This window comes from Chaetodon auriga, chromosome 5, assembly GCF_051107435.1.
Source record: "Chaetodon auriga isolate fChaAug3 chromosome 5, fChaAug3.hap1, whole genome shotgun sequence".
NCBI lineage: Eukaryota > Metazoa > Chordata > Actinopteri > Chaetodontiformes > Chaetodontidae > Chaetodon > Chaetodon auriga.
The window spans coordinates 4,091,152-4,116,064 of NC_135078.1; the positions used below are offsets into that span (position 1 = coordinate 4,091,152).

Below are 24,913 nucleotides of genomic sequence, written 5' to 3' on the forward strand. Positions count from 1 at the left end.
CACTCAAGTCAGAATGAAAGGTTACACCAGGATCTTTGATAGACCGGCAGATGACTGATGGAGGGTTGGAGCAATGGGATCAGGTTTTTTCTGATAGTATCTCAAAATGACCCTTGTTAAACTGGAGCACATTATAGGCCAGCCAACCCTGATGTCCTTGAGCAACCCAGTATCCCTAAGATTCAAATCCATATTGGATGATTCCACACATCACAATTTCTGTCTAATGCTAATGTTCGTGTGGTGATGGGGTAAGTAAAGGTCAGCAGGTGTAGAATGTCTTATTTCCATGCAGAAATCAGTCTGCATCCTGTCACAGACCTGCAGTTAACATTTACTGATACAGTGGTTGCCATGTGTTTGTATTGTAGAAAGTAAGTATTTTAAAAATGCTGTCATTTGACAAAAGCGTGTTCATGCATCACACTGCCAATCACAAGCATTGAAAACCAGGGTTGTGTCATAAGACTCTCACAAGGGATGATTGGTTGAAACGTGACTCCATGCAGCCAGATTCACATCTGCTGTTCCTCACCCACAGCCTCCTGTGACGCCATGGCCTCCAGTCTTCCTCTCCTCCTGCTGGTTCTCTGCAGTCTGACCGGGACTGAAGCCCAGCTAAGGCTGTTCAACCTGCGAGCCAGCGATCTTCCTACCAACCTATTGGCAACCACAGACGGCTTTGTCAAGGTGTTCTGTGGCTCCATCTCTCTGGGTGAAACGTCTGTTCGTAACAATGACCCAAACCCCTGGTGGGAGGAGGAGTTCACCTACTTCCAGGTTCAGGAGAATGACATACTGAAGCTTGAGGTATACGACAGTGACATCCTCTTCGATGACCTGGTGGGAGCCTGCCATCGTGAGTTGAAGCGGGGAACCCATGAGCACGACTGCTACCTGGAGAGGGGGGGGATCCTCCATTATTCCTACACCCTGGGCTGAGAGAGTCACCGCTATCTGATCGGCATCACTCAGAGCCAGTCTGAGAGATGTGTTCATCCTTATGTATGAAAAGCAATAATAAAGACAAAATAAAAACACATCACATAAAAGCAAGTTTTAACAATGTGTTTTAAGAAGTGATGTAAAAGAAGTCTCTGATTCTGTGAGGCTAATTTCATCAGGCAGGTCGTTCCAACACTCAAGGCCACCCTCAGTGAGACCCACAGGGTTTGAGAAACTGAACATTTTCTGATTTTGAGTTAATGAGTTGAAGAAAACGTTGTGTCATGCAAAAGTTGACATCACTGAGATGATCTAAGACAGCTGCTGGGGTTTGGGGTCACCAGGTCTCTGGGGAAGGTCCATCTGTGTGTGGGATGATTTGGAAGCATACAGGTGGACAATAAAATTGAGCCTTGGTAATGAGGATGAGTAAGCACTTAAAGTGACCTTTCCAAAAGGTAACCATGAAACCAAGTGCAGTGTCTTTGATGGCAACCCAGGTTTTGACATGGTCATTTAAAATGGAATAATCCACAGTGTCAAATTCGGCTCTCCACCGTCGGCTGCATGACAGAAGTGATTGGTCGCTTGAGGAGGGCAGGGTGTGTGCTATGTAAAGGTCTAAAACCTGACAGGAACTCAAAGATGTTATTAAGGCACAGAAAGGATAAAACATGAGCTGAAACTACTTTTTCTAAAACTTTTGATAAAAGTGAAAGTTTAGAAATTGGCCTAAACGAAGTTTGACGATAGCACGTTTAAAAATGGATTTCAATAGATGTTTTTTTCTGTTAATGATAATAAAAAATACTTGACCCAATTGTGTCAATAACCTCTTTAAGAACTTTAGTGGGAATAATCTCGAAAGTTCATGTGACACATGATTTAAGATGAAAAGGACGGTGATACAGGGTCAAAATTACTCCAATAACTGTGAAAGTAGACCAACTTTTTTGTCCTCAGGGGGAAATTTGTCTTGGACAGTGCAACAGTGCGTTGCTTCACAAAAAAAAAACAAAAAACAAAAAAAAAACCCAGACAGGCGCTGCACAAATCATACATGTTCCCAGGATGGGGGTGTGTAACAACATGGGAACTGGTGTAGTGTGAGTCCAACACTGCCACCTGCTGCTTGGATTCATTACTCCAATATGGACTAAAACAGCTGACGATGCAAGAAACCTTTAAGAAAATACACTTCTTCTTGCCTCTACTGTTCCAACTATATCTAGCATCTTAAATTCAAGGCAAGGTGTCAGTTCAAGGGCTTCAAAAGGCTCATCTGAAGCACCTCAAACTCATTCCAAAAAAAAAAAAAAAAAAGAGTAGAATATTAGTACATGTTTCAGTGACCTTGATGATCACGCAGCTTGCAGGACAGGTTTTATTATTCTTTGTTCTGAAAGACCATGATTAACTGAAATTACTCTAAAAGGAATTCAGCATCTTTTTGCTGAGGACCAGAGAAGCCAGAGAAGAGCCTGTGGCTGCTTAGACCTGCGACGCTGCTGGTGTGGAACTCTGCTGGACAACAGGAACCCCACAGTTATTATTATTGATCTTCTTTTATTCCAGGACCCCCCCCCCCCCCCCCCCCCCCAAAAAAAAAAAAGAAAAAAAATTATACAACAGTTAAAATCTTCAAAAATCTTTATTTGCCAAAAAAATTGGAATTTCAGTTGCTTTACAGAGAAAGGTTAGTCCACATAAAACATTAAAAGAAAAATAAATGCAGTTAATGACTTTAAATGACAAACACTTTTGTGAAAGATCAGTTTTACATCACACAGCTAAATAAATGTTGTACCAAATGATGCAAACAACCAAACGAAGACCTAAACTGATGTCACAATATATAATGCTGACTAAATAATATCACATGATTAAAAACAACATTAATGTGATTGAGGACGTCGATTACATGACTTCAGAAAATCGTTAGTTCAAAGTGGAACGCACATGAGGGGGTTACAGAAAAGATGGACTCTAACACCCACAGGTCTCCATGTTAACATCTCTGCATGTAAAATGGATATCAAAGAACATTTTATTATTCAGACCTGAGTTCTGCTGATAGTTGCAAAGCGAGAATGTGTTTTGGTAATTTTTATCAAAGAAGACAAATTCTAAAACGCACAAAAAACCTCAATCTAAAGTTTCTGGTTCCTTAGTAGTGTAAAAATTTGTTTAAGCATTTCTATAAAATTAAATATGTCCAATTCATTTGATTTCACCACACTGGATGCTGTTGCATATTTCTCAGTAAAAAAAAACTACAGTTGAGAGATTTGTTAACAGAATCATTTCTCAAACAAAGAGACTGAAAACATTATCTTCAGTCACGACATTAACGCAAACTAGACATTCACATTTTAATGAAATATAAGAAGATATTTACAATATAAAAATACGGATTCACTACTTGTAAGAATTCTTATTAAAATGTTAATTATGGCTTTTTTTTTCAGAAACAGTCAAGCAATCAAATGTGGTCCCATTACATTTGTGTGCAGGCTTCAATGAACTCGCTCTGTTTTTGCTCAAACTTGCATGATTTTAAATAAAAAATAGAATTGATGTTCACATACATTCATTTTTTCTCCCACTTTTCTGATTAATAAGTGTGGACTTTCACAAACAATATGTGGCCTTGAAACATTTTCCTTAGGTTTGGGTAACCTCTGTAGAACCTCTGCAGCCTTCCATCCTAGTCTTCCAATAATGACACTGACTACTGAAGCACAGTTCTGAGGGTAACAGATGAGGGTCATCAGATACCAGAACACTGCTCAGATGTTTAGAATAACAGAACTCTTGAAAGGTATCACCATGGCAATCATGTTATCTTCCATCTCAAGAAGCTAATAAGGAGTGTGCTGCAGCCAAAGTCGAGCCAGATTCAGCCTGTTCGCTGGGAGCTGTGTTTTAGAGCTCACAGAACATCACTGAATCTCACGGCGACGAGGAGAGTGGATGTTTTAATGCAGTGTTATCAGTCTGAACATGGCCTTGCTGTTCTGAGAGTTAAATAACACGTGACGGTGATGCAGCATTTACAGTAGTTTCCACTGCTCTCCTGTGACAGGTGTGCGAATGTTCAGGCTCTGATTCTAAGCTCTTTTGTGTAGCCGCCTTGTGTAGAATGTGTAAGTTATCACACAGTCTGTGAAAAGATGGCATAGGTTTTTGTTTGTAGGTAAATGAGACAATCCCGGTGACAATAGGTTCAGCAATGGAAGGGGCATGTGGCCAAAGTTTAAGGTTGCATTTTAGAACTGTGGACATGGTGGATTTAAAGTATGGCTATGTAAGAGTCTCACAGCGGTCGCTGTGGTCACAAGCAGTGGTAACAGGATAATGTCATTATCTATAGCTACTTATCTTTGGTAGGATCATGGGGGGCTCAGATTGTCTCAGCTCATACTGGGCAAGGGGCGGTGTACACCTGGAGAGGTCTATCACAGATTACAAGATAGTGGGAAATGCATAAAGTAGAATGACAGTAGAGAAGGGCCAGTGCTAAGTCAGTGAGCTTACTTAATATCTACAGTATCTCATCAGTCAAGTTAACCACCAGAAGCTACTGGTCATACCAGACCAAGTAAGGCGGAGCAGTAACACTCCTGAGTTCAAAAGTTACATAGTCTCACACACACACTCCAACATTAAACAGGAGAAGGGTTTTTTTTTTTTTGGTGCATTTCTCAGTTTGGTGGCTGCACTGCTTTGTGCATTTCGTGCCAGTGTCAGTCACAGCACTGAGAACACCCTACACTCTGTTGTGACGCTTAGATTTGCGAGTTGGTGTTACCTCAGTGCTTTTTCTCTTGCGGGGACTTCTCCACTGAGCTGTTCCAGGGCTCTTTTCTCCCTCAGAAAAAGACTCCTCTGATTTTGGAAGTCTGGTGCTGCGGCGTCTGGATTTCGACGGGGGTGTGAATATTCGTGAAGGAATTGAGCGCCCTCTTAAAACCCTCCCTCCAATCACTGCAGGCTCTGCCTCTTCCTCTGACACACTCTGCTCTTCGTCTTCATCCTCCTGACTCAAACCAGCTGTCTGTATCTCTTCATCTGTATCTAAGACTAAATTTAGGACATTCCCATTTTCGCTCGTGCTCGCAACAGCTCCCTCGTTACTCTCTAAGTGTTCTTCTGTCCCTCTGTCCTCCAGCTTCGGTTCATCTGCAGAGCATTCAGCTTTCTTGTTGGCTTTGTCCTCATCTGATTCCACTGTATCAGTCTCAGCTCCCTCATCCACCTCATCATTTTCCTTGTAATCTACTCTCGGTCTTTTCCGTACGGACCTCCGTTTTGGATTTTGGATGTCATCTGCTGTGTCTATAACAGTTTTCACCCTGCTTCTGAGAGTTCTGCCCTCTGCTGCTGAGGAGTCCACAGTTTTCTCTTCTTCTCTTTCTGATGGCTCTTCCTCTCGTGACTCCGTCTCTTCTGTTGCTGGTTCTTCACCAGCTGGCTCTACCGCTTCATCTACTCTGTCATCTGTCGGATCAGCTGCGTCCTGAACCTGGTCCTCTGCAGTGTCTTCAGCTGGAGGCCCTGTCTCCTGTCCAGCAGGTGATGGTTCATCAGTTTCTGCTTCTTGCTCAGCATTTAGCTCGCTGTTTTCAGCTGACTCATCAGTCAATTGGTGCACTTCTTGAGCTTCCTCATCCTGCTGCTGAGTCTCCCCTACTCCTGGGTCTTTCTGTCTTCTGGGTCTTCGTGGAGGTGTGGCATGTGAAGTTTTTGTTTTGCTCCTCAGTGTTCTTGTCATTACAGCCTCCTCCTCTGTCACCACAGACTCATCTTCAACTGGTGACTCATCTTCAGCAACAGCAGTGTCAGATCCCATTTGTGTAGCAGCCGTAGAGGTTTCCTCTTCCTCAGCTGACTTTGTCTCCTCTAATACTTTGACTGTGTCAGTCTCGTCCACAGCTGTCTCTTCTTCCTCTCCTTCAGTCTCTTCAGCAGGTGCAGACTCTTCTTCAGCCTCTTCCTCTGTCTCACGCTGCCTGCGGGCTCTTTTGGATTTCTGTCCAGGTGTGGCAGGAGCAGACCTCCTTCCCCTCCTCAAACCTCTTGTTCTCCCTGCTGGCTCATCTGCATCAGTGCTGTCTTCCATGACTGCATCCTCTCGTTCATGTGCTTCCTGCAGGCTTTTTGTGGTTTTGGATCTCGGTGTGGCTTTCACTGCCTTCCCACCACTTCTAAGAACTCTTGTTTCAATAGTTGGAACTTCTTCCTCAGCAGGAACATCTCCCTCATCGGTGTTAGGTATCTCTTCAGGACTTTCTCCAGTTGAAGTCTCTCCCTGTCCATCTTCACACGTCTCTGAAACAGCAGACTGTTCCTCGTCCACTGTCTCTTGCTCTATGAGCGATTCCTCTGCCACAGCTTCTTTTTCCATCTCAACTTCTGGCTCCGTAGTTTCTCCTTCCTGGGCTGCAGCTTCCCCCTCATTCTTTTCTTCAATCTTCTCATCCTGGTTTTCCTCTTTTTCTTTGGCTTCGTCCGGTACTGCTTTGGTTTCCTCCACTTGCGTCTCTTCAGCTGGAGTAGCTTCGTCTTCTCCCTCTTCCTCTGCCTCACACTGCCTGCGGGCTCTTTTGGATTTTCGTCTCGGTGTGGCAACAGCAGACGTTCTTCCCTTCCTCAGAACTCTTGTTTCAGTAACTGGTGCTTCATCCTCTTCAGAAACTTTTGCCTCGTCATCCTTAGCTGTTTCTCCAGCTGCAGTTTCTGCCACTTCGGATGTGGAGGCTGACTGTTCCCCCTCCACTGTATCCTGTGCTGTCACTGCTTCCTCAGCAGCAACGTCACCCGAGGTCTTTTCTTCATCGGCACTTTGTCCAGCTGGAGCTTCGGCGTCCTCATCTCCAAGTGTCTCAGCAGTGCCGGCCTGTCCCTCCTCTGGAGCATCAGCTTCCTCTGCTGCAGCATCCGATTTTTCTAGCTCCATTTCTGGCTTTACGTTTTCTACTTGTTGAATTGCCTCCTTTGCTTCAAGTCTCTCTCCCTTCTCCTGATCAATCATCTGCTGTGGTTCCTCAGCTTCTTCCTCAACTGCTGTCGATTCCTCTCCCCCCTCTTCTTCTTCTTCTTCTTCTTCTACTTCTTCTTTCTGGAGTTGCTTGTGTGTCCTTTTTGTTGTACATCTTTGTGCAACCGGGATAGACTTCCTTCCCGTCCTCAGAGCTCTGACGTGAACTTCTGGTTCCTCTTCTGTGTTTTCTGAAGATTCTTCCTTTTCTTCTTCACCCTTTTTCTGTCTGCCTCTTGTCAATTTGCGTCTTGGTGTTTCTTTCAATGCTTGCTTTCTTCGTGTCCATGTTCTGGTTTTGGTGTCGGTAGCTTCCTTCTCCTCCTCCTCCTCCTCCTCCTCAACAACTTTAGTTTCATCTCCTTCAGGTGTCTCCTCAGCTGTCCCCTGCCCTGCACCTTGTATTGTGACTGCATCTTCGTCTTTCTCCTCCATCCCTTCCTCTTCCTCTTCCACACTCTCCAGCTCAGTTTTTTCTATTCCAACAGGGGATCCAGGAACATCCTCCTCTGCCATGGTTTCTTCCCCTTTCACTGTTTCTTGGCTCTGCTCTTCTTCTACCTCAGTAGCAATCTTTTCTACAGGAACATCCTCTTCAAGAGCTGCTGTGTCTTCCAGGACTTCATGATGGGTTTTTTTCAGGTCCACTAAAACCACAGTCACTCTTTGAAGATCAGAAAGCTGAGGTACCATTTCCCCACTCTGCTGCTCCTCTGCTGAAGCTGCTGCCTCCTCTTCACTAGCTGTAAGTATAGCAGAGTCAGTGGCGGGTTTGGGTGACGGTGTGTCAGTCTCTTCTTCTTGTACTAAATCACCTGCAGCAGCTGTCACCTCAGCTGTGTTCTCCTCCTCCTCAGTAACTGCCATGGTTCCTTCTTCTGACACAACTTTTTCCATCTCTACAGTAACAGCTTCCTCCTCCTCCTCCACCTCCATTCCATCCCCCACTGACCCTTTCCCCTCGCCCCCTTCTGTTGGTGGCTCTTCAGCTGATACCAGCCCTGCTTCATCCTCCTCTTCTTCCTCCTCTGCCTCTGCTTCCTCAGCTGATTCCTGTGGTCCCTTTTTCTGGAGCTGTTTACGGTTTCTCCTTCCCCTTCTGCCTTTTGGAGGGGCTTTGGAAGTCTTTCCACCACTTCTCAGGCATCTTGTTACGGCAACTGGCGGTAGTTCCACCTCCTCACCTCCCATGACTGGCTTCCCTTTGTCGCATTCTTCACCTGAGGCCTCTACCTCCCTTTCTGCTAATGTCTTGGATGTGGCCTCTGGCTGCTCTTCCACTACATCTTCCTCCAAGGCAGCTTTCCCTTCCTCCACATTTATTTTTAGCTCTAAACTTTCTTCTTGTTCAGAGGCTGCTTCCTCTTTAACCTTTTCTTCTGCCTCCTCCTCCATTTGTTCCCCTCTCTCTTTATCTGTCTTTTCTACAGCTGCTTCCTTAACTGCCTCTTCTTCTCCTATTTCCTCCACACCTTCAGATTCATCGGCTCCCTTTTGCTCTTGTTCCTGGATTTGTTTACGGGTTCGTCTGGGTTTGCCTGCTGGTGTGTCAGGGGCAGATATTCTCCCCCGTCTCAGTGTTCTTGTTGTCACAGCTGGTTCTTCATCTTCACTGTCTTCTGCTTCTTGTTCATCCGCTTGCTTTCTGCCTCTTGTTGTTTTGTGTCTTGGTGTTGCTGTGACTGGCTTTGTTCTACTTCTCAAAGCTCTGGTTTTGAGTCCTGCTTCTTCCTCTTCCAAGCTCATGGCCTCATCTACCTCAGTTGATGGAAGAGTCTCTTCAGCATCATCCACAGCTGGACTGTCTGTATCTGCAGATGGCTTCTCCTCCGCTGAAACTGTTACAGCATCCTTTGCCATAACTTCCTCTACCTCTCCTTCTATCTCAACAGTGCATGTTTCTGCTTCATCTACTTTCTTTTCAGTAATCACGTCATCTATGTTGTCTTCCTTTTGTCTCATATGTTGTCTCATCTTTCTTCCACTTCTAAGAACTCTGGTTTCAATAAATGGTGCTTCCCCTTCCACATTGGCAGATCCTTCTTTTTCTTTATCAGAACTGTCTCCTTCAAGCTCTTCCATCTGAACAGTCTCTGCCTCTGCAGCTACATCTACAGATTTTTCTGTACTGTTTTCCTGTTTCCCTCTATTCTCCTCTTCCATCACCAGCATTTCTGGCTCTGGTGTTTGTTCTTCTGCAGCACAACTAGAAACATCTTTCTCTTCTGCTGCTATCAGCTCCATCTGTTCCATTTCTGGAGCAGCACACTCTCCATCAGCTGCTGTTTCTTCTGCCTCCTGCACACTTACATGATGACAGGTTGTTTTTAGGTCCACTAAGACGACAGTGGCTTTCTGGAGCTTGGAGATTTCAGAGTCAATGTCCTTTTCCTGAGGATCTTCAGGCACTATCATGGCAGCCTCACCTTGACCATCATCAGGTATTTCTGTTGAAGCAGCAGCAACACTGGCAGGCTCTTGCATCATGTAATCTGCCTCTTCTTCTTTATCTGCTTCCATCACTGATACTTCCTCTGTCGCTCCCTCAGTCTCTTCATCTTCCTGGACTTCCTTGTGCTCCTCCACGTTCACCTCAGTTACAGGTATAACGCCCTCTGTTGCTTCCTCTGCCTCTGGAATTGCACCGTCTTCTGCAACAGTTAATTCCTCGGTTAATACCTCTCCTTCTGCTTTCTCATCAGTCACCTCTTGTTCCGCCGTGTGGTGTTCCCCCACCTCTTTATCTGTTGCCTTTTCATCTGCTTTCTCTTCACTAGCAGAATCTCCTGCTCCCAGGTCAGCTTCATCTGTGCGCTCTTCTTCTTGTTTTTGATGGATTTTGCTTCGTGCTGTGGGCTTAGGGGTGACCTTACGCCTGCCTCTCAGAGCTCTCTTATGTACAACAGGGGGCTCTTCTATGTCATCATCACACACCTCTTGTTTATCCTGCATCACCTCCTCGCCTTTTTGTTCTTTCTCAGATTCATCGGTTACCTTTTCATCCCCATCTTCCTCTGTAAGAGTGTCTGCTGTATCTGGAAGCTCTGCTGAACTCTCCCTCAGTGCAGTGTCGTCCACTCCAGGCTCCTCTCCTTTCTCTGTCTCCTCATTTGTCAGTTGTTCATCTTCCAACTGTTGCTCCTCTTTTTTTTCTCCCAATTCTTCCACAGCAGCTACATCCTCTTCTGTAGGGGTAATTTCCTCTGGTTCTTGTCCCTCGGTTACAGCCAATTCCTCCGCTATTTCAGCTGTAGAAAGTGTGTTGTCCTCTGCCACTTCATCAACCTCTTTCTCTAGTTCTTCACATACTCTCTGGCTGTGTCGTGTATACTTGTGTTTAGGTGTGGGGGTGCTTGTAACAGTTCTTCTTCTCAAAACTCTCTGTCCATCCTCTTTGACCCCCTCCTCTGTCTTTCTGTGCCGCTCAGATGTCCGTCTAGGGGTTTCACTCTGTACAGTTTTTCTGGCCTTTACAACAGTTCTTCCAGTTTTTCCAGTCTCACCACCCTCTGATGTTTGAGGAGTAAACAGATTTAACTCATGTTGAGGAACTATTTCTTCTGACTTTTCATCAGTGAGCTCAATTTGAGTTCCCTCTTCCATTTTGTTCAGAGTTTCGGCTTCCTTGTGTACCTCTAAAACTTCTTCAGAGACTACCAGCACTGCGGTGTCACACTCCTCCTCTGCTTCCTCAATTTCCGATGCCACATTCTCAACTGTTATCTTTGAGTCATGGGAGGTGGTGTTCAGATGCTTCGTGGCCTCATCTTCTACATGTGGCTCTTCAGGTGTAGGTGCTGATGTGTCATCCGCTTCTTGTAGGTCTTGTGTGACTAGCTCTGTGGCTGGCTTGTCTGACAACGTAGCAGCTTCCTCTTCAGGTGCAGCATCAACTATATTCTCTTTGTTTTCTTCAGGGGCCAAACTGAACATGACCTAAAAATAGACATAGAAAACTGACTCACAGTGTCAAGTTTCTGTGCTGGTCATATAAACAAACACGCAAATAAGTATTTGCATATACACACCTCAGTCTGCACCAATTCAGAGACATGTATTTCTATCTTCTGTTGGGCTGAAACTTGCTCCTCTCTGGGGGTTTCTGCCTCAATGTCCTCGATTCTAAAAGATGTTGGATATCACTTGTTAATTTCAGCCATTATATGGTGTAAACCCACCGTGACGTCACCCACTGGTTTGTGGACTACAGTTTTGAAGCCTTGAGTTTGCATTACGGCCATTTTTTCAGTCAGAAGTGACCGTATGTGGATGAGAGGGTGGAGCTGCTATGGATATGCATTGCTATGACTGATTGTTTATGAGAGGATGGCGAAAATCACCCACTCAAAATTGGATTCTGACAAGATGCCTTCTTGCCAAAACAGTCATGACAACCAATGAACTTACTGCTTTCCTCTAAGTTTTATTTGTACTTGGGACAGGGTGGCACAGTGTAAACTTTCAAATCAAGTCTCAATATAACCTCAAACCATAAAGCTAACTCTAATGGAGGCAGAAAGGGTGACAGAAATGGAGGGCAGTGTGACACCGGACAGCATGAGACAGGGCAGTGCGACTCCCATCTGTGTGGAAATCTGATGTTTTCACAAAACAGATGATGAGGAAAGGCACTAAAACATGAGTCTTCCAGGTAAACCATAATGACACTCATGCAGGCCGATGCTGATTGGCTGACAGTGTTATTATTATTAGAGTTGTAATTTTGCCTAAACATCATTTGCTGTTTGAAGAATAATTGCTTTTAGAATTGTATTCCATAATTTACTGATGAGAATGACTAATGAATATGATTCATGATTTAGCAGTTGTGAACTGCTTTTTAATGCGTAGATCTACTATACACTGATACTATTCTATTTTCAGCAACCCAAATCATTTTTCTTCACTTGAGCTGTGTAAACAAAAGAAAAATGAAAAATCATTGAAACGATTTGTGCTTACTGAACTCATTCTGGTCATACTGCCCATTCAAAGATGTAGTTTAATCAATATGATTTCATTCATACGGACCTGATAACTTTTTCTGACTTGTCCTCAGTGATCTTTTCGCCCATATTCCTTCGTTTTGAGCCACCACTCCTACCCCGGGCTGCAACAGGCAAGTCAGCCTCTGAAATAGTAACAATTGTTACAATGTACATTAATACCTTAAAAACAATGACACTGCAGATGTAAGATGACGGAATGCTCACCTTTGGTAGTTCTCACTACTGTCACTTCCTCCTACAAGTCAAAATCACAGGGATTATTTTTATCTGTAGAAATAATTTGTTTCTCAAATAAATGTTTGGAAGAAATTCTAATAACATACCACAATTTCAACTGTGCATTCCATCGATTCAGTTTCTTTTATTTGTGTGGTGATTGCCTCCATCACCACATCCTTTTCAGTCACCTCAGTAATCACTGATTCCTCTGTGAATGAGAGACTCTTGGACACTGCTGAGAAACAGAGTAAGACATGCAGTATTTGAATGGTAAGGAACACAGAACGTTTGACAGATGACTGAAAACACGACCTTTATGGTCTAATCGTTGGTGATATACTGTCCCAGGCTACTGATCAATCTAACTCTACTGTGTAACTTGTGTTATTTCTTACCACTCAGACCCATTGCCTGGATCTTGCTGGAGATATTGGTCCTTTGGTTGGGCCCACCTGCGCTCTCGACCTCCCAGAGCAGGTCCGTGTCTCCTGGGTACTGACACAGGTACTTCTCACACACTAGGAAGAAAGAGGAGTGCACTGAACTTACAGTGATGTACTGCTTTAAGTTCTATGAAACACCAGCACAAACACTGCTGACTGTGAGAAAGTAGACTCATACTGTTCATATCAGTAAGGTGTGCTAGCCTCAGGGTGGACTCGTGTACCTTTATACATGGGTTTTGTGAGGGGGTACCTCAACCCCAGACAGTCTTCGTTGAAGCTGAGAACAAAGTCCTTCAGCATCTGGAGGCCAAAGCCTTTACCACGCTGACATTTCCTGACAAATATGGAGTCCATCACAGGGAGCTGATAGCTTCTGGTTGACCAAGGACTGCATAAGCTGCCTAGAAGGGAAACAAAAACAAACAGACTCCTGAGGACACTTAGAAAGGCATAAAACAAACAATCATTTATCACACATGGACTAAACCAGGTCCTATGTGGATACAAACTTCCTTTTGTGCTGAACACTCTCAAACATCATACAGTGGTTGAAACAACTGAGCAGACATCATTTACAATGTCAGCACATACGGTTGAGAAATTTCTCATAAATGTGGCTGCTCTTCATAATAGATACCAACAGAAAGCAAACTACAGACCAAAGATAACCAGACAACAGTTGAGATATGTCTGTGGAGATGAATGCATTTAAAATGACAACTACCTGAGGGTTTGACTGAGTAGAAGCCAACAGCCTCTCCATTGTTCCAGATGATTTTTGCATAATCTTTTTCTTCGTGGCAGAGGAAGGGAAGCTCCTCAGAGCCCCTCTCCTTGGCTCTATAGATGACACGATTAAGGATGTATAAAACTATTCTCTCTCCTACTGTCTCCACCTGAGGAACACACACACACACACACACACACACACACACAGAAAAACATGTGATTCTTAATGTAATATTATCCTACCACATACGTGTCATACAGTCATAATGATTACTGTAGGAGATCTTTTTTCACACTAGCCAGAGTTCACTGATTGCGTGCAGCAGATCTCTCTTCTTAGAATGAATAAACATGAATAATGAGAGAGTGGTGGTGAAACACCTCCTCATACCTCCACAGCTCCATCTCGTGCAGGGTCTGCTGTCTTCAGAATGTCGTCCACTGTCCACCACTGGCCCAGCAGGTACAGAGCCACAGCGGTCAGAGAGTCACTGGGAGAGAAGAGGGCCAGGATCTTCTCTTTGACACTGGATCCATACAGAGGAACGAAGCCCACACTAGAAATGCTTATGGCGACCTGAGGACAGACAGACGACTCAGTACACACAATCACAGCCTTTAACCACACCACAGTCCATGTGTATGATTTCAGTGATGTACTGAAACTGAAAACTAGAGTCTTCGCCTCACAGTTGTATGCCACTGCCATCCAGAAGACTTTGAAGGGATTTAATGAAAGGTATTAAGTGTGTTTTCTGGTGAAATGGAGGTCATCACTATAATGACAGAGAGACAGCAGAATATTGTGACGTCACTTTGACCTTTTGGACATAAAATTTCATCCATTTATCATTTTATTCTATGAGATATTTGTGTGACATTTAGTCATAATTAGCTAATTAACTCCAGAGTTATGGTCAAAAATGTGTGTTGTGTGGTCACAGCGACCTTTGACCATCGCATTCTAATCAGTTCATTCTTGAGTCCAGAAATTCCCTCCAGACATTGAGTATTTACGAGAATGGAGAGTGGGATGGACAGATGTCTGGATGAACGGACAGACAACACCAAAACATAATCATCCAGCCATGGCTGATGCTGGAGCGCAGGCAGTTTTGAACCATGGACAGCATCGTCTCAGCAGAGGCGAGTCTGAACACTCTACATTCTGAGCTGCAGGCTGATGATCTAAGCATTCAGTGGCCCTACTATGAGCTTCCTGTGACGTTACTACTGGTTCGAAGACCAGAGCTGGAGAATAAAGCTTGATTTATACTTGACACATGGGGTTTAGGTGGTGGTTACAGGAGTCCCGCCATAGATACCTACAGCACTGCTTTTGATTTACAGTACAGCATCCAAGGACCATATTCATGGAAAAATAAATTAAGATTTACAATTATTATTGAAGACTATCATTTGTTTTTGCTTACACTATCAGAGTGAGGGCCATGTCTTTGAGGAAGTGTTATAATGTATTGTACTGTCCTGCAGTGGTTCCCAAACACCCCCCTTCAAAGGAAATCTTTTGGAATATATGAGACGTGTTTACACAAACGCTTATAGATTTGAGCAGTTTTGTGTTATGTCATATTATGCCCAGAGGACAAAAATGATGTAAACTCGTCTTGTTGCAACATAGAATATACAAGCTGGTGTACATTCCTCTGAAATCACAAACATCTGCTTGTCTTTGACCACGTCATTCATGGAGCCTGTGTACAGTGTAGTGCAAATAAAGGGAATAATCTGAAAGTCACGAGCAGCCATTATGCCACTGCAAACACGCAAATTTGGATGTGGTGTCTAGTGTAATAAAACTGCTTGGTCTTGTTAAGCAGCCACTAAATCTACTAGTTTGGGGCTGCTCTGTAGTGTAAACCACAGCAGCACGCTGACTGATGGATTAAGTCTAATTTATCATCTAACCACTGTTCTTATTCCACTACATCAGTATATCCACAATACAGGACAAAAGCCACATTTCCTCTATGATGTTATCTTTCAGGGATTTTGAGTCCTAGTTGAATCTCTCCTACAGTAGAAGCAGTTCTGACACATCCTGGCCCAAAGATTTTGACACACTACTTTCAAGACACTGAATTCTGCTCTTGGTGACCCTACATGACACATATGGCTGAAAGACAGCATAATGGTTCAGTCAGCAGTGAGCGAGGACAGCCCTGGTCTCCACAGATGTCCTGTGTGTGGTGTAGTTTACCTGGGTGGAGTCAGAGAGGGTGAGGTGTTCAGGACAATCAGGGTTGCTGTAGAGGAGGTTGTGCATGTAGTTGTGGGCCAACCGCTCCAGCTCTGCCTGGCTAACATCAGCCAGGAGATCCACGGGGAACTTCATCCCTGCGCAACAGACAGCAGTGAGAAGGAGCACTGTTCAGCCCTCAGTCAGCCATTACTGTCACCACATGAAGACACATCTGGAACTGTCAAGAAGGCGACCATGACTTGATACAATGACAGAGAAGGCAGCACTTCACAACTAGAGCAATAAGTCCTTTAACTTATCTCTCAAAAATTATTAAAGTTAGCAGTGAAAGCTTTTTAAGAGCTCAAGCACAGATGGAATGAAGCTTTTCAATAAAGCAGGCAAAATGCTTGTATGGTCTTGAGTTCTGATTGATTTAAGATTCAAACTCACTTTAACTGACCAAATCCTTGGCAGCACTAAAGACTTAGACTGAGACTGCTTTTTTATTGATCCCAATTTGGGATATTATTTTGTTGGAGTAGCATTTTAAACATACAGACAAACACAGAATGTATACACAATTATTTAGAAAAAAGTAACAAAAAATACAAACAGGAAGGATGTGAGGAAGGATGTGAAATGCCAATTTTGATCTCTAATATTTTAAGGATATGGCCTGTGTTTTTCTATATTTTTCTTCTTGTCGACAAATCCCATGAAAATACCCAAACCAACCACAGTAACAACAGTTAGGGTTGGACAATATAACTGTATTAATGCCCGCCGGGGAAATTAGGGAAATCATCCAAATCTTCTATCAAAGGATATATAATTTTATATCACAGTAATGGAATATCAAGGCACAGAAACTGTTCTATAAATTCAATTCAATGCTTTACAATAACTACACAGTATCAAGACTTTCCAACATTGCCTCCACAGCAAACGTTTGGTTCCACAGGAAACACTCTTATACGAGCTCTTATGTTTCATGAATAACTAGGAAGCTGGGATGTCCTGAGCCAATCACAGGGTCTGTATGAGGGTGAATCAAATGAATCAACCACTGAATTCAGAGCATGCCAGCTAAAGACATACCCCAGAGTGCGCTGTTAAAACATTGCTGTCTACACAACTTACTTTTAATGTTCTGGGCCACATTTGACAGAGCTCTCGAAAGAAGACGGCCTTGTTGGTCCGATGTGATGTATTCAGTCTAGAAATGGGGGCAACGTTTTCGCGGTTGACTTTTACAGTTTTAAGGAAGCCAGCGTGCAGGCATCCAACTGGCAATTCAGACGACGATTTGAATATTTGAAGGAGTTTTAAAAAAAAAACAAGTCCAGAAAAAAATATTGAATCATATTTTTGCCACAACGTCCAGCCCTTGTTTCCATGTGGGATAAACTTGACCTTGACACGTGGTGGCAGTAACCTGATCCAATCCACCTGCCACCCCAAATCCCAGATAATCCTCAGTGATCTCTATTGAGACTAATAAACTGTGATGGTTACCCTATTAGGTGAGCTTTAGTTAGGACAAGAGGACAAGTTCCTTCTTACTATGTCTTTTTATTATAATTACTCCTGGAGTGAAGACAGAGGCAGAACTGCTTTGATTGATTTAGATTCAGTGACTGTGAAGGAGCGCCTGAAGCTTATGTGGCTAATCTGTCGAAACATTTGCCTCTAAGGTGAAGTCAATTAAAACTGAGTCAATGGCTTTTATAACCAAACTAAAACCTGCCAAGAGACTCACAGCAGGCAGCCACATGCAGAGAAAACCCAGTCTGTTTCAAATCAACAGCAATCTTTGTTTCAGTAGGAGTAAATACAGGCAACACAGAGCTCACAGTCTACCAACAAGGGCTCAGGCCCATGAGAAGGAGCACAAACATCTGAGGGATACACTTAAAGCTTGTGGATCCTCACTGGACCTTTGTTAAAACAGCCACAAGATCCAGGAAGAACAGCAACACTGCAGGTGGCGAAGAAAGGAAGAACGAACGCAACACTGTTATCAGCAATCAACAGGGTCAAAGGTCAACAGTGTCCTATACGACTCGGCTCCAGTGAGGGCTCCAACGTGATCATATCCCTCTCAGAAGCTTTGTGATCCAGCCTTGAACTGCAGTGTCTTTTAGGAGACTTTGTAAAATAAACCCCAAAAATCTAACATTGAATGCCTTCTGTCATCATTTTTCATTTTTCAGTGCGGAAAACAGTTATGGTCATTGTTAGCATGGTTGTTAGTCATTCACTGGCAATTCCATGATGCCTTGGGCAGAGTCTGTCGACCAATCAGAGGCTGTGTTTCTGACTGGGTGGCCTGATCTCAAATCATTGCACAATGGAAGTCTTATTTTGTTTATTCTGTCGATGTTAAACATTAGCAGACGAAAAGTCAAGTAGAAATGGTAGCTGTGAGAAATAAGAACATGATAATGTCATGCAGTTGTACCTAATGGTAAAATCAGGTATTATTGGTCATGTTTGTGTCTTAATATAAAACCGGTTTGAAGTTTTGTATATCATCCCATATATTGTTTTGTATATCATCATGTGTGAATGGGAGCAGGGATCAATATTCAGATAAATCTCTACCACCAACGTACGGCTGCGGCGTGAAGGGACGAGTATGTCAAGGGTTATGTTGGTCTGATGAAAGACACTTTGACGTGGAGTGAGCAAGTCAATCACAAGACCACACTGATGATGTGTTGGAATCTGTGACATGTTTACAATTAGAGGAACAACAAAACAATAATAAAAGCATTACTTCTCTAACAAAGTTAAGGAGCACCAGACAAAAGCAGCCCCTCGTCCGCCATGCTCGGAAAATAACTCACCTCTGTTGAGTTTTTGGTGGTTGGCATCCTTAAGTGTATCATTTCCGCCAGCTGCTGGACTGCCTGTTGCACCATGCATTGCCATGGCATGTGCAAAAAGATGGCGCAAGATGGAAATGTTTGTGATTGTAGATGTCTATGTGTATAGTGACAATCTGTAGGGGAGCCTGTAAGGTTTGCCCTGTAATTTACTGGGAATTTACAGAAACTGTTCTGCCTTCATAATGACCCCACAGAGGTTAAATACTCAGGACTGTCCATCAGTCAGAGCTGAAGAAGCCTCGTGAATGAGAGGCCAAATGTTTTCAGGTATGTACAACCAGGTATAACCACCATAACCTGGAGGACTGAGAATCTTCACAGACAACATATGAGCAGCTGTCACTCAGGAGGTAGAGCAGGTCGTCCACCAATCAGGTGGTTGGAGGTTCTCCACTCCAGTCTGCGTATTCAAGTGTCCTGGGGCAAAATGCTGAACCTCAAATTGCTGTGTGTGAAAGTGGTGTGTGTTGTAAAGCAGTCAGTACATCAGAAAGTGTTATATAATTTCAGTACATTTAGCATTCAGGCAGACTACTATAGAAAATGTATAGTAGGTTTGGGCAATCATTTTGATTGTCAAGCCTAAATTATAGAACAGAATAGAACCGATTCTAAATCATGTTGGTTTGAAATTAAGTGCATGACTAAATAAAAGACTGGCTTCATCAAACAGAACTTATTTAGACCATTTTTGTGAGCATAAGAATAAATGATTGTACACTCTCGAACAGCCATGCTGTGCAGTGACACTGACATGAGGCCTGTCATTTCCTTAAGCTGTACACATCCACAGTGATTTACTACAGAGTTACAACTATGTTTGCGGTGTTTGCTTTGAGCCCGTGCCACATTCAGTGCGTCCACACAAGACATTTGCCAATCAACCTGCACTGACAAGTCATTTAATAGTTTTTGTGACATGAAATACTTTGGCCAAGGTTTCAGTAGCTGAACATATAAGAAACAGTACCACGGCTGTGACTGTGGCAGGTTCATGTATTGTGATGGTCTACATATCCTAAACATCACAGTCACCTGCTGCACTGCACTGCATTATAGAGCTATGTTTTCAGAAAAAAAATCTAACTTGAGAGATCTTTGACATGTATGAATAACTGAATTAGCTTGATCCGATTGTTGATCATTTGACATGATGCTGGATTCCAAGTTAATTCAAGAAGTGTAACATCAGTAACTTTGAAGCATATTTCACATTAGCTACTGTTAGACTCCAGGATCTGAGTCTGATTCCATTAAAGTGTCTTACTAAATAACCTGCTCCTGCCACAATCAATGAGTAAAAAGCAAACAAACCCTAAACCAGCTTCACCACCTTTTCACACCACAACAAACTCTGTATCCATTACTGCCGGGTGGTGTAGAACTATATAAAACTAGGCAAATGTCCTGTCAGTTACAGGAGGCTGTAGCAGCAAGCAAACAGGGTTAACAGCTACAGAGTGGCGCTGGGGGAACGGAGGGCCAAACAGGAGGTCCAAGATTATTTTCTACACATACTCACACACCCTCTTCTACACACAAGCTCATTCACAAGGCTTCAACAACTGTCTACTCACACAAGCTTGACAGAAATACATGCATGACTCAGACCATCACTCCATGTTTTGCTGAAGTTTCCTGTTCAGACTCGGAGCCCTCTCAGCTAAAAACACCCGTCGACATTGCAAGCATACTTAAACATGACTGCAGAATGTGAGCGGTTTCAACTTTTCATAAGGTGACTGCAGAAAGACAACTAATGCAAAGAATTTACCTACCACAGCAGCAACCAAGGTCAAATACCTGGGTGCAGACTCCAGTGGCTATGTGGGAAGCCAGTGTGTGATCATGGCCATGTCACTGCACCAGTGGCTCATACTGGTTGGTCAGAAGGAGTACCTAGTATCAAAAATGTCAAACAATACACAGGCCTGTACTAACAGAGGGCTGACAGACTGTGATGCACATAAAGGAGAGGCCATTCTGAATGTATAGAAAAGTGAGGAAATGCAAAACTATCACCGATTTGTCCATGCTATCCGCCATGTTGTATCCATGGTCTGGTTGATCTGGTGTTTTAGCAGTGATGTGGATGGAACCACAGCAGCACACTTGAATCATAAGTCCACAACAACAACCAGAAATGAACTTATGACAGCTGTCTGGTGTGAGAGCCTTGAACACATGTTGATTATTGTGAGTTTTTATAAGTTGTACAAGATGGGAATTTCCACTTGATTTGACTCTAGGTTGAAAGTTAACCTCTAGCCTTACACAACTTTAAAACAAACTATGCGCAGTTCTTTATTTATATAAATTTTTATTACTATAATTAAGATTTGATGATTTCATGTGAGCTACCTGCAGGACCAGTTTCCTGAGCATGTAAACTAAACCCAGAGAGAATGTCAATGCCTTCACATTTATGGCAACATCAAAACAACCTGGAGGCAGCAGAGTCTTTTACAGCTCTTTCTCTTCCTGCTTAAATTAACCTTTTATTCCCTGTCACTCTATGCCTTAGTGTCAAATGTAACTTGTATGTATGTATGTATGTATGTATGTATGTATGTATGTATGTATGTACAAATATATAGCAGGAGTCAGCTATGGTGTTCAATTGCATCCATCCCCAACATATTATGTATCCTATTGTACTGTCCCCTACCTCCCTATTTCTCCCAGCAGCCCACTCACACACTGTCACTGAACATCACCAGTCAAGCAGAAAGTCCCATTTGTGTTATGTTTGTGTGTCACAGTTAACCTCTCCCTTGAGGCAGGGAGTTTAAATACCACAGATCCATCCATAAACCAATCAGACGCTGCGCTGCTGTCCTGTTATCCACTACAAAACATGGACAATTTGTCTCTTAGCACACATCTGAATGTGCACTAAAGCGATGAAAGCAGTCTGTGCTGGTTTAGGTGAATGGATGATTCTTCATGATAAATAATTTCCTAACTTCATCTTTAGCGGTTTGTAGGGTGTTTCATATAAAGGCCTCATCTTTCAACTCATTAAAAGCTGCAGCACCAACAGCAGCTATTGTACACATGCATGCCAACAGCAGTTAAGGTTTGTACAGTGGCATGCAATCACACAGGCTTCAAATATTGACAATACCTTAATTAATTCTTATGACACTGTTCCAAGCTCTAGCAAAACAAGTGCACAACCTTCAGCAGTTTTCCACAGAGCAGACTGAAAGGCTATTCTGCACAGATTTCAACTTTACACTGTGATGTAAGCTATTTTGTTAATTCATGACTTCTCAGTTTTTAAGCAGATTCACCTACATACTGTGCACTGCAGCTGTTTCATGCAGAGATTTGTTTTTTTAAAAAACAGGCTTATCATTACACTGAGTGCAAGAAACATCTAGGACATCTAGGGATAATTTTAATCCCATGACACTGAGAACTTGACCATTTCTGGGTCAGAAATATCAAATCACCTGCTGGTTTGCCAGGGAGTTTAAAGTGAACTGTTCATTTTACAGACTTGGATGACAACAAGCAAATGTATTCAATAAACTCCAACACAGGCCACATGTACAGACCCACATCAATTATGTATGCTCTCATGCGGTCCCCTATCCTGCTATGTCTCCCACTGACACCCACAAACACACTGTCACTGAGCATCACCAGCAAAGCAGAAAGTCCAGTCTGTCCTTTGCTCGAGTGAGAGAGAGAGAGAGAGAAAACAAAGCTGGCAGCTAACTGTGTGTATGTGTGCAGATGCATGCATGACTCTGTTGAAAGCAGGTCCAGTGCTCCCTCAGGGGAAGGGAGTAGTGAATACCATGCATGCATCTATAAACCACATATTTCACTTGCCTTCTCTTAAACCAATCCCATTGGGCACCATGCCGAAGACTCAACGCCTGGCCTCAAATGTTGTTAAAAAAAAACAAGCTTGTGCAACATTTCTGTGATGGCTGGAAGAAACTGGTGGCAAAATGGCGGCAAAGCCACCATCGCTGGCTGCAACATCTAATTAAAATCCAATATTAACTCTCACTTTGCAGCAGCAGAGGAGCTATGCATTTTTTTTTTTTTTTTTACCATGGTGCAGTTAAAAGCTCTACAATGAAAACAGCTCATGTGGGCTTTGTATCCATTCGTCTCTTGTGACTACAAGGCCATCTTGTAATATCTGTGATGGTTCCCCTGTCAGATTAAGACAAGGTTTTCCTGTTCTTCCCACTCTGCCAGCAGGATGTAAATGCAGCATTTTCTATTAACATAAAGATAGAGAAACCATCCCTCAACAGAGGAGGTCTACCACACTGTCCTTTCATCCCTTCCCTGGAGGTTTAACAACCTTAACACATGATGTTCACACAGCCAGCCACACCCAAGTGCTTCAGTTTTAATTAAGGTTAATACCTGGGACTCCCCACCAGCCAGTCAGAACTGAAGATGAGAGGCGAAACGTTTTCAAGTGTCTACAACAAGTCCAGCTGCCCTTGATTCTACCATCTTGTTTTGCTTTTGACAGACAGAAGGACAAAAAGTGAAAACAGTGACTTTTGGTACATGATGTTCAGACAGCAGGAGCTTCATATGAGCAGACTGCGCTGTACGCCTCATTCTTTCAGTTCGTAAACGTCCAAAGCCGATAATCCCGTGCGATTACAGACTTTTAATGAAAATGCCTGAATGAAGAGGGTCGTTCTGATTGAAGACAGGCTGGAAAACGAGGCTGCGCAAAACGCTGAGTGGGCACTTTTTCTTTCAGGGACGCACAAAGCGTCCAACAAGCGGCCGAACAGAGAGACACTAACGAGGACTAATACAGTCTGAAAGCGTGATAAAGAGAAGGGGAACAAAGAGTCCCTAAGTCACAGTGTGTGCGTGTACGTGCGTGTGAAAAGGGGGAGGGGGCGTGTGCTCTATATCCACGCTGCAAGTGATGGTGACTCCAACTGGGTCCCAACAGCAGTAACACCAACTTTCCAACAGTTTTCAGGCATGCAGGCCCACAGGAGAAACTCCGTGACCGTGCACCTCTGCAGGTCTGCTCCACTTTCTTTGAAAGCATGAAAAAAAATATCCATATTTACCCCAATGATTTCAACAGGTTAGAGGTCTGAGTGTGTGAGAGTATCCCAAAACAAGAAGTTAAATTAATGCGCCACAAATCACAGCTCATTGTGTTGAAGCACTGGATCGCTGAACTTAAATGGCAGCGCTGTGAAAGTTTCTGGGAAACTGTGGAAAAGTATAAAGCAGCAGCTTCATCTTCGGACACGCAGAACATTTTGTTCCCAGTAAAAACTGAGACACATCTGTGTTGAGCGCGTCGCCTCCAGCGAACGACGCGTGGAAGCTGCGGGTCCCGCTGCTGTCTGAGGCCATCATGAGGCTGTGAGGATTGCATGTACTGGCGATAGTCTATATTTACTGCCTGCCTGCTCTCCACTCCAGCAGATGCCGCGGCCGGCCTCGTTTCTGCCTCTAATTCCATAAGTGCGCCAACAAAATACCCAGTGAGCAGCACGCACACACACACGCACACAGTTAAAAACACACACAGAGACGTACGCACAGCCGCAGGAAGCAGCATGGACACACATGAACTTACCTTCACTGGTCACCTTCGCTTTTCTTCCAAACTCTCCTCGTTCAATTTAAATTCCGTAAACACGCGCTGGGTTTATTATGTTGTGAGGTGCGACGCTCTGCGCATGCTCAGCTCAGGCCAATCCTGCGCGGCGGCCTTACATAACGAAGCTATTATCCAATCTAACCCCTGTAACCCTAAAAGCACTGAGGTCGCTTTAAAACACACCTTGGTCCAGCGCAACAGCCACTTCATCACATCAGCACCTTGAAAGGTTTGGACACTTTCATCACACAGAGATAATCATGTTTATGTCCTCATGTGTACTGTTTTAGATTCAAATAAACTGAAGTGGATCATCACAATCACATGCAGCACTTACATTATAATCTGACCGTGTTTTCAGTATCTTATTCTAAGTGTAATAAATCTTTCTCACAAGTATTTTTAAGGATTTTTTCGGAGTTAAGTATTTAAAAGTACACCATACTGTTACTCACAGAACTGGAGTAGCACAAAGGTACTCAGAGTACTCAGATGATTATTGGTAAAAGTACCAATTAAAAAAATGCAAAGACACATTATGACAAGTCAGAGACATGCGTTCAAAATCCTACTGACAAACAAGTACAAAAGTCCTCTCAGCGAGGATGGAAAGCTTAGGTACTGATAACGTCTCCTGTGTCACTAATGCATCAACATGTAACAATTCAGAATATTAGTGGAGGAAGAGCAGATTTGAGCTATTTAATATACTGTTGGGCAGTTCAGTCTGAAACAGTGCATCATGTTTAAGGTCATGATGTTTTGTACATAAAATGTTAAAGTGCAAAGTGACTAGAATCTCTGTCACTGT

General features: G+C 43.4%; 2 protein-coding genes across 5 annotated transcripts; one reads left to right on the forward strand and one right to left on the reverse strand.

Annotated features, from left to right (window-relative positions):
- Window positions 1-555: 555 nt before the first annotated feature.
- On the forward strand, window positions 556-942 carry LOC143321518 (perforin-1-like). The gene has a single exon (XM_076731930.1). It carries the CDS (start codon window positions 556-558, stop codon window positions 940-942), a length of 387 nt encoding a protein of 128 aa, XP_076588045.1.
- Window positions 943-2,585: 1,643 nt separating this feature from the next.
- On the reverse strand, window positions 2,586-24,187 carry LOC143320504 (uncharacterized). Of its 4 annotated transcripts, XM_076730219.1 has the most exons (12): window positions 24,079-24,185; window positions 15,610-15,746; window positions 13,780-13,965; window positions 13,384-13,555; window positions 12,881-13,060; window positions 12,609-12,731; window positions 12,318-12,448; window positions 12,199-12,229; window positions 12,017-12,116; window positions 11,014-11,107; window positions 9,572-10,921; window positions 2,586-9,535 (listed from the first exon to the last, which is right to left on the reverse strand). In XM_076730219.1, exons 2-12 carry the CDS (start codon window positions 15,742-15,744, stop codon window positions 4,715-4,717), a joined length of 7,323 nt encoding a protein of 2,440 aa, XP_076586334.1. In that variant the 5' UTR covers window positions 15,745-15,746; window positions 24,079-24,185; the 3' UTR covers window positions 2,586-4,714. The 4 variants fall into 4 exon arrangements, with proteins under 4 accessions (XP_076586334.1, XP_076586330.1, XP_076586331.1 ...); XM_076730215.1 differs by having other exon boundaries at window positions 2,586-10,921; window positions 24,079-24,187; XM_076730216.1 differs by having other exon boundaries at window positions 2,586-10,921; window positions 12,318-12,445; window positions 24,079-24,164.
- Between the last annotated feature and the right edge of the window lie 726 nt (window positions 24,188-24,913).

Excerpts from the sequence above, each read along its gene's own strand:
- LOC143320504 (XM_076730215.1), bottom strand. The coding sequence starts at position 15,744 with ATGAAGTTCCCCGTGGATCTCCTGGCTGATGTTAGCCAGGCAGAGCTG. Across the intron at positions 13,556-13,779 it reads CACGAGATGGAGCTGTGGAG|GTGGAGACAGTAGGAGAGAG; the intron begins GTATGAGGAGGT and ends TGTGTTCCTCAG. Across the intron at positions 10,922-11,013 it reads CTGAATTGGTGCAGACTGAG|GTCATGTTCAGTTTGGCCCC; the intron begins GTGTGTATATGC and ends GTCTATTTTTAG.
- LOC143321518 (XM_076731930.1), top strand. The coding sequence starts at position 556 with ATGGCCTCCAGTCTTCCTCTCCTCCTGCTGGTTCTCTGCAGTCTGACC.